The 13,263-nt window shown below is 43.6% G+C and overlaps 1 protein-coding gene across 1 annotated transcript; it reads left to right on the top strand.

The window, feature by feature from the left end:
- Positions 1-11,732: 11,732 nt before the first annotated feature.
- On the top strand, positions 11,733-12,713 carry LOC136150166 (olfactory receptor family 1 subfamily R member 1 pseudogene). Its single transcript, XM_065910921.1, has one exon. The coding sequence runs from the start codon at positions 11,733-11,735 to the stop codon at positions 12,711-12,713; it is 981 nt and encodes a 326-aa protein (XP_065766993.1).
- The last annotated feature ends 550 nt before the right edge of the window (positions 12,714-13,263 follow it).

Below are 13,263 nucleotides of genomic sequence, written 5' to 3'. Positions count from 1 at the left end.
GATGACAACTGATGGAGAACTGGGTGGCAGCAGAGGAAAAGAGAAGCGCAGGCAGTTGCCGCCTAGCACTAAGAGGAAAAAAAAGGAGTGATAATGTCTCTGTTTGACATTTCACATGCATTTACACCCACCTTACATCTCTTTTGTGACCCTTTTGTAAACCCTATGAGATAGAGCTATTCTTTCAGAGCCTCCTTATTTTCCCTGTCCCACGATTTTAAGCCTTTGATCTTGACTGTTCCCAAGACATCATAGAGACAGGAACTTCTGGGTCTAGTACAAGTCTCTTGTGGGTGAGTCCATTTTGTGGATGGATATCACTGAGTTCTGCCAACCAGGTTTAAATTCCCATTCATGAATTTTGTCACACTAACTATAAATCTTTTATTGGTTCTACTGGTATCGGTATCAACCACTCGATAATAGGAACACATACAGTGTTCCAAAGTTTCTGCCCTCATCTCATTAAATGTCCATGTGATTGAAAGTTGCTCAGTCATGTCCAACTCTTTGCGACCCCATGGAATATACAGTGCATAGAATTCTCCAGGCCAGAGTACTGGAATGGGTAGCCTTTCCCTTCTCCAGGAGATCTTCCCAACTCAGGGATTGAACCCAGGTCTCCCACATTCCAGGCAGATTCCTTACCAGCTGAGCCACAAGGGAAGCTCAAGAATACTGGAGCAGGTAGCCTATCCCTTCTCCAGCAAATCTTCCCAACCCAGGAATCAAACCAGGGTCTCCTGCATTGCAGACGGATTCTTTACCAACTGAGCTATCAGGGAAGCCCAAATGTCCACAGATTATTTTACCTATTTTTATATGTAATAATTAAATATATAATAATATATTATTATAGAATAATATATAATATATTATATAATTTACATATTATATAATATATTTTATATAATATATAATATGAAATATACAATATATTAATATATTATAGATATTATATAAATATATAATATATTATATAATATAGATAATATAATATATAATGTAATATACTTAATATATAATATATAAACACATATTATATAAACATATACTATATTTATATATATGATTTAATATTTTATATGATATATTATATGATATAATATATTATTATATAATTATTATATTATATCACATATAAGATATAAAATATATAAATATATAATATATAAAATATAAATATACAGTATATATGATATATAATATATATACAATTTATTATATAGAATATATTATATATATTATATATCTTATATCTTATATAAATATATATAATATATAAATAATATATAATATAAATTTTATTATAATATACATTATATTATTATATAATATAATGTATATAATATATAATATATTACACACATATTATATAATTATTATATAAATATAGTATAGTATATAATATATAATTATATATAATTTATAATCTTTATAAATATATAACAATATATTATTATCTATAGTATATTGTTATTTTTATAATAATATATTGTTACATACAATACTATATATTATATATTAATATATATAATTTATGTATGCTGCTGCTGCTGCTGCTAAGTCATTTCAGTTGTGTCCAACTCTGTGCGACCCCATAGATGGCAGCCCACCAATATTAATATATTATTATATAATAAATAAATAATATATTATGATATAATATATTATATATATTATAATAATATAAGAATTTAAATGTCCATAGATTATTTTAATTCTTTAGGTAAAAGCCATTGCAGGAAATAAAGGCTATTATTTTTCAGGAAATTGTTCCATCTGAAGCTGTAGGTTCAGTGTGTCTGTGGGAGGAAAGAGTTCAGGATCTTCCTTCATCACCATCTTGAACTGGAACCAGTTATTATTTTTAAAATACAAGGAAGAAAATACTTATAATCCTACTATTGTCATTTTACTATACTACCTTCCATTCTTTTTCCACAGTGTTATTGAGATATAATTGACCTATACATTCTTTTTTTATATAATAATTTTAAAAAATTGCTTGACTCAGATGTCAACTGGGGCCCTCCTGATTTAGAGATCCAGGTAAAACTGCCTTGGACTTTCAAAGATCACACCCGGGGAAAATTTCAAGTCCGCCACAAGACTTCTGAGGCTTCCTGGAAAACTTGACAAAATCCTGACTTCCACTGGGGTTCTGCTCACAGAGAGGCAGACTTCCTGCTGCATCCCCTCAACCCAGACCTGAAATAGACGCCTCCTTTGAATTCCACGTTCTCAACTCAGTCACTGCAAAAGTATCTCAAATTATTCAGATTAAGATCTGTTTCATCATTTCTGCAGTTGATGTTCTTAATTTTCCTTCTTCTTATTTTCCTTGTACTTTTTCCTGATCTCCTATTCTTTCCTCTCTCTTCTCCCAAGTATGAGGAAGATCTCACTCCAAGAACATATAGTGTACAAAGCCTAAGAGCCTCTATAAGTAAAGTCTCAGGGGCACTGGAATGGGGTGTGTGTGATCACGGGCAGAGAGGTGGATGAGGAGCTGGAGTAGTTTCTCAGACAATTCCCAGAGGCAGAACTCAACCTGACTTCTCTGTCTTAGGGTGTTTTTAATCATCTAGTAAACTTTTTCATTGTACTTAACTACTTAAGTTACATATTTGAGGATCCAGTTCACATCCGCTGCTTATCAACTCCTCTGGGTTGAATGCCACTTTCTTTTAGATATATTCTTTCTGAAGTAATGTTTTCCTTCTCCATTTTACACCTTTCATGTTTGTGGTTTCAAACATATGCTGCTCTCTCAGTTCTATATAAAAGAGCATGCCAAAAAGTCCCCCATCCTGAGTATGTTTATGAGGACCTGATGTTGTTCAGATGTGTGATTTTAAAGTATTCTAGTTCCCATGTTGCCTTCTCCTTCAAATTTTAAATTGTCAAGCAATGTAAGCTCCTAAAACCAAATTTAATCCTACCTGTTTCTTAATATGTCTTTTCCAGGTGACCTGTCATTTTAATATCCTTTTCTGTGGAATTATATTTTCAAATGTTTTGATTGACAACAAAAATCAACAAGTTGTTTCTGTTAGGAAGACCCTCAGAATTTTTGGGAAACTGGTATTATTTCTGTAGGGTCTGCCTTCCAAGAAGTCTTGATTTCTGTATTGCAAATTTTCTACATCTGATAATACACTCTGTGTATGTGTTTCAGAGATACTAATATGTGTTCTTTACTGTTATGGGTGACTCAACTCTTACTTAAAATAGCAGTTTTGGAAGCAGGTCTGCATATTCTAAAATGTCGGATTTAACTTATTTAGAATGATGTGAACTAGAAGACATAAAGATTGCCCTCAGAAGGCAGTTCAACACTGATGCAAAATTTTCGCCCAGGGCAAGTTTACAAATTACAGCATTCTTATAGCTTAGAACCATAATGCATATTATATTATTCAACAAAGTCTTCTAGGTTTATTCATAGTAAACTATGTTCTTAATTTAGCAATATATTACAATATCCAACCAACACTACTAATTCCATTTTCACTAAAGCACATTCTAAGACAAGAAAATATTCAATATAAATTCTTGCCCCGAAGCATTTACAGTTGCATGTAAACTCCTCAGAATATGAAAGATCTTTAAAAAGAATCCACAGAGAAAATTCAACAAACTAAGTCCATGATTCCTGGAAGTTGACTCTGACGTACTTCACAAGTTGGAATCAAGTGTCCAGTTGTATGGAAAGTCATGACCTGGCATCTGAGGTTTTTCCTCTAGATTCTGAATTTATACTCTTTCTAAACACAATTAAGTTCAGTTTGTTCTCTGATCCTTAAGAAAGATCATTTACAATTTCAGCTTCTTTCTATTTACCCAAATAAGATGAACACAAATTAATGTGATATCCTCTTTACAAAATAATAACAATACTAATAATTGTTCATAGAGTATAATTTCTCACTTGGGTGATAAAGTAGAAGGAAATATGAAAAAATATTTATTTTTATAAAATAGAAATATAACATTATATGTATATTATTGTTATAACACAAAAACTAGTATATAAATATTTTAAAACAAAACATTTACATATATTTAGATTGTTAATTATTGCATTAATTAATATTTATTTATTAAATAAATTAACTTATTTAATAAATTAATATAAATATTTTAAAATGTTATATACATATTTCTTTCTGTGTTCATGTATCATGGTATATATTTGGAAAACAGTACACAAGTCAATTCTAACCAATATAAAACTTAATGATATTCATCTTGTATTTATTCATTTGTCTGAGAATTATAACTAAGAAAAAATGCAAATATTAGATGTCTCTTTTTTAACTTTTTATTTTATACTGGAGTTTAACAGATTAACAACATGATGATAGTTTCAGGTGCATAGCAAAGGAACTCGGCAATGCATATATATATATTTCTAAACTCCCCCCCTGTCCTAGATGTATTATTGTGCAGCTTATTGCTTTTCAGATGCAAGGCCCATGAGAGGCCAAGACCCTGATTCAGAGTTGGCTCCACTCTACTAGAAACAGGTAAAGTCATGATTACAGCTCATGGATTTAACAGCCAAAGGAAATGAAAACAAAGTTCTGTTTTCCACAGAAGCTAAAATCAAGAAAAGAAAAACTAATACTAAAAATCATAATAGCATTTCACAGTGGGGAGAAGGCACACTCAGCCATTGGTGATGGCTTGTGTAATTAGTAAAAAAGCTTGCTTGATGAATTTCTTCTCCACATTTGTCAGCAGCCACAGAAAACATATTCACCTTTTTGACTCTGAATTTTTTTCTTTGGGATCTTAGGAAAGCTTCGTGGAAGAAAGCAACACGTGGAAGAAAGTAAGTAGACATACTTCCCTTACTTTTTATTCAAAATTACCACAGTGATTAAGTAACTTGTGGCATGTCCACTGCATGAAACATGCAGTCATTAGCATGAAAGTGAAAGTGTTAGGCGCTCAGTGTCTGACTCTTTGCAACCCCTTGGACTGTGGCCCAGCAGGCTCCTCTGTCCATGGGATTCTCCAGGCAGGAATACTGGAGTGGGCAGCCATTCCCTTCTCCAGGGGATCTCCTGGAGCCAGGAATCGAACCCGCATCCCTTGCATCTCTGGCACTGGCAGGCAGGTTCTTTACCCCTGTGCCTAAATCTCTCTCTGACCTGCCTGTTAACCACTCAGGATGCAATCTCAGAATGTCCCACCCTCCAACACGAAAGGGAAAGTCAGGCTCTACCAGTTTATCTCTCTCCATTTACCGAAGAGGAAACATGCAGAGAGGAGAAGAGACTCACTGGGGGCTCCTCACTCACTCCAAGACTTCTCTGCCTCTCCTCGGAGCCCAGTAGGGCCGGCACCCTGTGGACCCCAAGCAACGTTTTCAAATGAATGAACAGTCGAGCTAAAGAGGCTCATCCCCTGAGATGTGGCTATCAGTCCCACAAGTGCTAAAAGGCACACCAGGTGGAGGAAGGGCAGGTGAGACAGAGAGAAAGATAGAAACTGTCCTCGAGAGAAATTGATCAGCCTGGGAATTAGTCTGGGCCCTCCAGATGCAGGAGGGCTGCTTTGCAGGCCAGTGAGAAGGACAAGACAGTCAAAGGGCTTTGGAACAAGCAGTAGGAATCATCTTGCCCAAACACCAGCTGGTCAGGGCTGAGATTCTGGCATCTCTGACCTGGGCTGTGGGCTTACAGAGAGCAGCATCCTTGAAGTCCATCAGGAGCAGCTCCACACGTGTCCCATGGTCTGCTTTCCTGGGGTGAATCTGCCATCACCTCCAGCCCCTCCTGCCTCCCTGGGCTTCCAGGTTAGATGGGACCGCTAGGGCTGTTCCCTGGGGCTTGGGGAAGAGGTTCTGGGGTCCATGCTGGGACACTGGGCATCAGAGTCCTCAGCTCCACTTCACCACTCTCCTCACAAGGGCATCAGAAGAAAGAACTTTTCTGAGCAGTCACAGTGAGGTGGCAGGTTTAGGGGTGATGGTTGCAGCTAGGCATACATACCTCCAGAGAGGAGAGACCAGGGTCTCCTGGCTGTGTGGTTGTCAACAAGCCTTGCCCCTCTCAGTGCCCCCTCAGAAGGAGGCAGAGAAGCAAGAGCATCCTTTGGGGACACGGGGCCAACACAGGTGTTACCACATGGAGGGGTGCCTTCCCAGTTCTGGGCTCTCAGACCCTCGCGTTCCCTCTCTCCCATTCAGTCTCTCTAGAAGGATAGAAGAGAAGGCACCATGCTGGCTGAGAACAGAGGGTCCTCCTGGGGCCAGTGGGTGCAGAGGCCATAGATCTCCGTGGAGTTGCCTGCATAACTACTTAGTGACCCCTCTGCTCCCACCCTGCATGGCCTTATGCTGTTGAGGTAGCTCTTCCTCTCCAGGGCATACCTGCCTTAACTCCCCGGCTGGAAGCAGAGCAGCATCTGGTATATGGTGTGAAGGGCAGAGCCCACTTGTGTTCACAGGTGAGTGGTCAGGCAGGAGATTTGCTGGCAGAGAGTGGAATAATCAAAGGCAGGAAGGCAAAGTGGGTAAACTGAATGCCTGAGTGACAGAGAAATGAGAAATAGCCTCCAATGCATGGCAGACAGGATGGGAAAGTGCATGAAAACTTGGGTAGGATCCGAACCCCAGATTCACATCCTGGCTTTGTCACCAAATTGCTGAATGAAGTCAGACAGTGTTCTCTGGGTCCTGCTTCCCATTTGTGCCATGGGTGTTGGGGGAGATGATATCTTAGAATCACTGCCAGTTGGCTGATACAGAGGTAGGAAGGAAGGTGAACTCTTTTTTAAAAAATATATTTATTTATTTGGCTGCATTGGGTCTTAGTTGTAGCTTGCAGAATCTTCATCACATCATGCGGGACCTTTCCTTGTGGTACATGGACTCTCTAGTTGTGGTGTGTGGACTCAGTAGTTGTGGCGCTCAGGCTCCAGAGAGACCAGGCTTCAGTAGTTGCAGCAAGCAAGTTTATAGTTTCCCCGTGGCATATGGGATCCTAGTTCCTTGACCAGGGATTGAATCCATGTCCCCTACATTTGCAAGGCAGATTCCTAACCACTGGACCATCAGGGAAATCTCTGAACTCTTTAAGAATGTCTTAGCTCTCAATGCTCACTGGCTGGCATAGAGTAGATAACAGCAGGTAAGACTGCCATGTAAATTATTAAAGAAGAGTGAATGAGAAATTGGCGAGGAAAGCCGAGGAGGAGAGGAAGCGCTTGGAATAGAAAGGGTTCATGTTGTTGTGCTTGATTGTCCAACTCTTTGCAACCCTGTGGACTGCAGCCCAGCAGGCTCTTTGGGATTCTCCAGACAAGAATACATGGCATGGTTGCCATGCCCTCCTCCAAGGGATCTTCGTGACTCAGGGGCTGAAACTGCATCTCCTGTAGCTCCTGAATCAGTAGGCAGATTGTTTACCCCTGAGCCACCTGGGAAGCCCTAGAAAGAGTTCATCTTGGGTTAAAACAAGAGTTGCAGAGAAAGCTATTCGGGACACCATCGAAAGAAGAATCTGGGTTGACCAGCAAGAGACCAGGGTCAAGGAATTGGATAGACGCTTCCCAAACTGAGAGACCTAGGGCCCACTGACCACTGCCCACTCTGTTAAGGCAGATGGAGACCTGAGACAAGAGAAAGGAAGGAGACGCTGTTGGTTTTGTTAGTGCAGGTTCCTGCATGGGCCTCAGTGTGCCCAGGAAGATCCATGGAGGTCTTTTTGTGTCTCTGGCATTGGTGGGGGTTGGAGGAGGTATGTGTCTGGGTCTCAGTCTTCAGGTGTATGTGGCATGTACATCTACAGATGGGTCCGTGTGTGCATCTGTGTGTGTCTGTCCTACCTGTAAACACATGTATGTGAGTGTTCACATGTCCTAGTGGGGCTGAGTGTGTCTCTGGCATGTCTGTGTGTCTGGATTCATCAGACTCACATCCCCTTGTGCTTCTGTGTCTTGGTGCATCTGAGTATTTCCTACAAACATGACCTTTTCTGTGTAACATTTAGGGCTGCAAGCTGCCTGGGAGATGGCATCCCGGTCTTAGATCTTCAATATCTCTGCCTCTTTTTTTTTTTTTTTTATTTTTTTAAATTTTTTATTTTTTTCATTTATTTTTCTTAGTTGGAGGCTAATTACTTCACATCAGTGCAGTGGTTTTTGTCATACATTGACATGAATCAGCCATGGAGTTACATGTATTCCCCATCCCGATCCCCCCCCCACCTCCCTCTCCACCCGATTCCTCTGGGTCTTCCCAGTGCACCAGGCCCGAGCACTTGTCTCATGCATCCCACCTGGGCTGGTGATCTGTTTCACCCTAGATAATATACATGCTGTTCTCTGCCTCTTTTGATGAACACTTGTCTGTCCTACTCAAATGCCACCTCCTCACTGTAGCCTTCCCTGACTCTCAGGACAGTCCAAACAAGTTCTCCGAGGGCAGATATTTAGTTATCTGTTCCTATAAGGCCTAGCAGACAACTAAACATCTGTCCTCAGAGAACTTTCATCTAGTGGGAAGATGAGCATCACAGCAGCAAAAGTCACTGTAATATTAGCAAATGAGGGCCGAGTTCCAACTGAGGGTTACAAGAGATGGAGGAGAGAGAAATTCATGTGGGCTGAAGAAGTCAGGAAAGAAGGTGGGGACTGACAGTAGCACTGACATATACACACCACCACGGGTAAAACAGACGGCTAATGGGAAGTTTCTCTACAGCACATGGGGCTCAGCTTGGTACTCTGTGATGACCTGGAGGGGTGAGATGGGGGTGGTGGGAGGGAGGCCAAGAGGGAGGAGATATACGTGAATACATATAGCTGATTCACATTGTTGTACAGAAGAAATTAAAACACTGTAAAGCAATTATACTTCAAAAAGAAATAAATACATATTTTTTAAAAAGAAAGGAAGCAGGGCTTCCTGGAGGAGGCGAAGTTGGGGTTGGGTATTGGGATGGGGTAGGAAGAGCACTCGGAGAAGGCAATGGCAAGCCATTCCAGTACTCTTGCCTGGAGAATCCCATGGACAGAGGAGCCTGGTAGGCTGCAGTCCATGGGGCCGCTACAAGTCGGACACGACTGAGCGACTTCACTTTCACTTTTCACTTTCACACCTTGGAGAAGGAAATGGCAACCCACTCCAGTGTTCTTGCCTGGAGAATCCCATGGACAGGGGAGCCTGGTGGGCTGCCGCCTGTGGGGTCACAGAGAGTCGGACAGTGAAGTCACACTGAAGTGACTTAGCAGCAGCAGCAGCAGGAAGAGCACTGCAAGTTGGGAGCCATGTGCAGGAAAGGCATGCGAGAAAGGTGTAAGCAAGAGACAGTGACAAGGGCTTCCCTGGTGGTTCAGTGATAGAGAATTTGCCTGCCAATGCAGGAACCACGGGTTCGATCCCTAATTTAGGAATATCCCACACACTGTGGGGCAACTAAGCCCATGAGCCACAACTACTGAGCCTGTGCTCCACAACCAGAGAAGCCACTGCAATGAGAAGCCCATGCACTGCCACAACTAGAGAAAAACCCATGCAGCTACAAAGATCCAGCACAGCCAAAAATAAATACATAATTTTTTTAAATGATGAAAGTAATATTTTGTTAAAAAAAAAGAAGAAGAAGAAGAAGAAGAAGAAAGGGACAGTGGTAAGACCATCCTGGCTAGAGGTTGGGAAAGGGAATAATGTGGAAGCAACCAGAGCTGAGGTTGGAGAGGAATCCTGGGAGCCAAGCTGGAAGGCTTTCAGTGCCAGGCTGAGTGGTTCACACTGTATCTAGTGGGCAATGGGAAGACTGGCAGGACAGCAGAGTTGGGTGGAAACAGTATGCCCAGGAATTCCTGGGGCCCTTATAGGTCTGGCTTTCTCTCTCTCTCTCTAAGGCTGCTGTTCCAGCCCACAGGAAACACGCTGAAGTCTCTGGGCAGAGATGGGTAACAGTGTATCTGTCTCTAAGACCAGGGACCTCTGGCCAGGAGGGGCGCCAGCCCAGAGACTCTGCAGACAGCCCTGAGACGTGGCACGCTGCCCTCCAGGTGACAAACCCAACACTCCTCTGCTATCTTCTCACCTTGGGTTCTATTTTCCTCCCCACCCGACTCCACTCTGCCTTCCAGGGAAGAAGAAGCCACATGTTCACTTTCCCCCTTTCCTGAAATTCTCTTCCTATTCCCAAGTCTCTGTTTGATGATCTACTCGTTCTCCCAACCCCAGTTCAACCCTTCACTTTGGAATCTTCTTTGAATCAGCCAAGCAGAAGGAATCATTCCTACTTTGTTCATAGTTAGTACTGCTTCTTACATTATGTATGTCTGGAGGCCAAGGACAAAGACTGACCTACCTTCATAGTCCGAGAGACCAACACAACATCTGACCCAAAGCAAGCACTTGATAAACTCACATGAGGTGGACTGTTGAACTGTTCAGTGCCCCCACACAGCCCAACTCCAGCTAGAGTACTGTGTCCAAAAACACTGACAACGCAGAGGGTAACCAGAATGGAAAAAGACCTGGAAACTGAGTCCTATAAGGAAGGATTTAGGGCACCAGGGTGTTTGGACTGGAGAAAAGAAGACTCAGTGGACCTCGAACAGATTTCTTCTAACACAATGTGAAAAGCTGCAGAGAAAGCAGATTTGGTGTGTGGCCCCCAGCAGCCAAAACTGGGGCCACTTGTGGAAGTTACAGGGAAGCAGGTTTCAGATGAGATTAAGAAAAAACATACTTAAATAACTAGAGCCTCCCCGAGCTGCCAAATAATATGTGGTGAATTCATGAAAGGCAAATATAGTAAGGGGTCTTGTAAGAAAATTTCAACTGGACTTGGTCTCAATTCTGCCCTTAACTACTGGTTTGACTAAGCAAATGATGAGAATGTCACTGAAGATACAGATAGATAGATTGTTGTTGTTGTTGTGTTGTTTTTTGTCACTAATTCATGTCCGACCCTTTTGTGACCCCATGAACTGTATGTAGTCCTCCAGGCCCCTCTGTCCAAGGGATTTCTCAGGCAAGAATACTAGAGTGGATTGCCAATTTCCTTCTCCAAGGGATCCTCCCGACCCAGGGACAGAACCCACATCTTCTGCATTGGCAGGCGGGTTCTTTACCACTGAGCCGCCTGGGAAGCCTGGATAGATAGTTGGTAGATAGATGGATACTTGATAGACAGATGATAGATGACAGTCTTTAATGCCTATTATGTGCTGGGCACTGTGCCAAGTATTTTAGGTTTATCATCCACCCTATCCTCACAACTGTGGAGAAGGAAATGGCAACCCACTCCAGTATTCTCCTCTGGAAAATTCCTTGGACAGAGGAGCCTGGCGGGCTACAGTCCATGGGGCTGACAAAATGGGTCAGACTGAGTGACTAAGCACATCCTCACAACTGTAGGAGTAGCAGCTAGTTTTGTTTTGTTTTTTTTTAATCACTTAAAGAAGAAGAAACCGAGGCTCGGAGAGCCCTGAATGATAGATCCAGGACTCAAAATCAGGTCAGATCTACTCCAAAGCTTGAGACACCCCAGTACCCAGAACAACCTTCTGAGACTCAGTTTCTTTATAAAACTAGGATTATTCAATGAGCAGTGTGGTCCCTGCACCATTTTAGCAAGCAGAAGTTTTAAAAATATTTCATAACTTACAACATGCAAAATCTGCCTAGAGGTGCCAGAATTTACGTCGGGCTGTCTCCTCTCTCCCCTCAGCGCCCCCACCGTGGCGGCCACTCCATGGCCCTGGCCAACCTCACCTCCCGCCCAGCGTTCCTCCTCCTCGGCCTGACGGACGGCACAGACGTCCACCCGCTGTTGTTCCTCCTCTTCCTTGGCGTCTACCTGGTCAATGCCCTGGGCAACCTGAGCATGGTGGTGCTGGTGAGGTCCGACGGGGCCCTCCGCTCCCCCATGTATTACTTCTTGGGCCACCTGAGCCTCGTGGACATCGGCTTCACCACCGTCACGGTCCCCAGGCTGCTGGCCGGCCTGCTCCACCCGGGCCAGGCCGTGTCCTTCCGGGGCTGCTTTGTCCAGATGTACTTCTTCGTGGCTCTGGGCATCACCGAGAGCTACCTGCTGGCCGCCATGTCCTACGACCGCGCGGCGGCCGTGTGCCGGCCCCTGCACTACGCGGCGGTCATGACGCCCGCGCGCTGCTCGGCGCTGGTGGCGGCGTCCTGGGCCGTGGCGCACCTGCACTCGCTGCTGCACACGCTGCTCATCTCCGAGCTCTCCTACCCGCGCGCCGCCCGCGTGCGTCACTTCTTCTGCGACATGACGGTGATGCTGAGCGTGGCCACCTCGGACACGTCGGCGGCGCAGACGGCCATCTTCTCCGAGGGCCTGGCCGTGGTGCTGACGCCGCTGCTCCTGGTGGTCCTGTCCTACGCGCGTATCCTCGTCGCGGTGCTGGGGGTGCGGTCGGCGGGGGGCCGGCGCCGCGCCTTCTCCACCTGCGGGGCCCACCTGGTGGCGGTGTCGCTTTTCTTCGGCTCCATCCTCTCCGTCTACTTCCGGCCCTCGTCTGCCTACTCGGCCCGCTACGACCGCCTGGCCAGTGTGGTCTATGCGGTGGTTACCCCGACCCTGAACCCTTTCATCTACAGCCTGCGCAACAAAGAAGTCAAGGGCGCCCTAAAAAGGGGGCTCCGATGGAGGGCTGCACCCCCAAGAGGTGTGAGGGCAGGTCTGGACTCACTGGCATCTCAAGAATAATTACAGAAGAACGCCAGTCTCCCTTCCCTCTCCTTTTTATAACTTTCCAAAACACCAGCAACTTTTAATCCTGCAGTGTCTTATTTCTTGTTAAATTAAAAATTAGATCTGAAGCCAATGGGACAAGGTGTTTACTCACAGGGATGAAGACAGAGCAATAAGCCAAATTTGTTTCTTTATTGCCCGAATGTCTGATATAGAGTCTACTTTTCAGTTTTGGAGAAATGGAAGGGGAACAAGCAGGGGAGGAGGAAATGAATCTTGTAGGGAGAGAGAGAAGGGGGAGAGAGTGTGAGCAGCAGCAATCCCATGGGTGGAGAGGAAGCTGGAGAAACAGAGCAGGTCTGAGGTTTTTAGGTGGTTTTTTAAAGATGCCTTGCAATGTAGTCCACATCCCTACAGACTCCTTTTCTAGAAACTTTGGGAAAGACCCAGTTATTTAAAGAGATAAATATTCTGAGGGGCTTCCCTTGTGGCTCAGTTGGTAAAGAATCTGCCTGCAATGTGGGAGACCTGGGTTCGATCCCTGGGTTGGGAAGATCCGCTGGAG

This window comes from Muntiacus reevesi, chromosome 18 (assembly GCF_963930625.1).
Source record: "Muntiacus reevesi chromosome 18, mMunRee1.1, whole genome shotgun sequence".
NCBI lineage: Eukaryota > Metazoa > Chordata > Mammalia > Artiodactyla > Cervidae > Muntiacus > Muntiacus reevesi.
The sequence above is the reverse complement of the archived record's forward strand: the minus strand, read 5'-3'. Positions and strand labels throughout refer to the sequence as shown.

Coding starts and splice junctions, on each gene's coding strand:
- LOC136150166 (XM_065910921.1), top strand. CDS start 11,733: ATGGCCCTGGCCAACCTCACCTCCCGCCCAGCGTTCCTCCTCCTCGGC.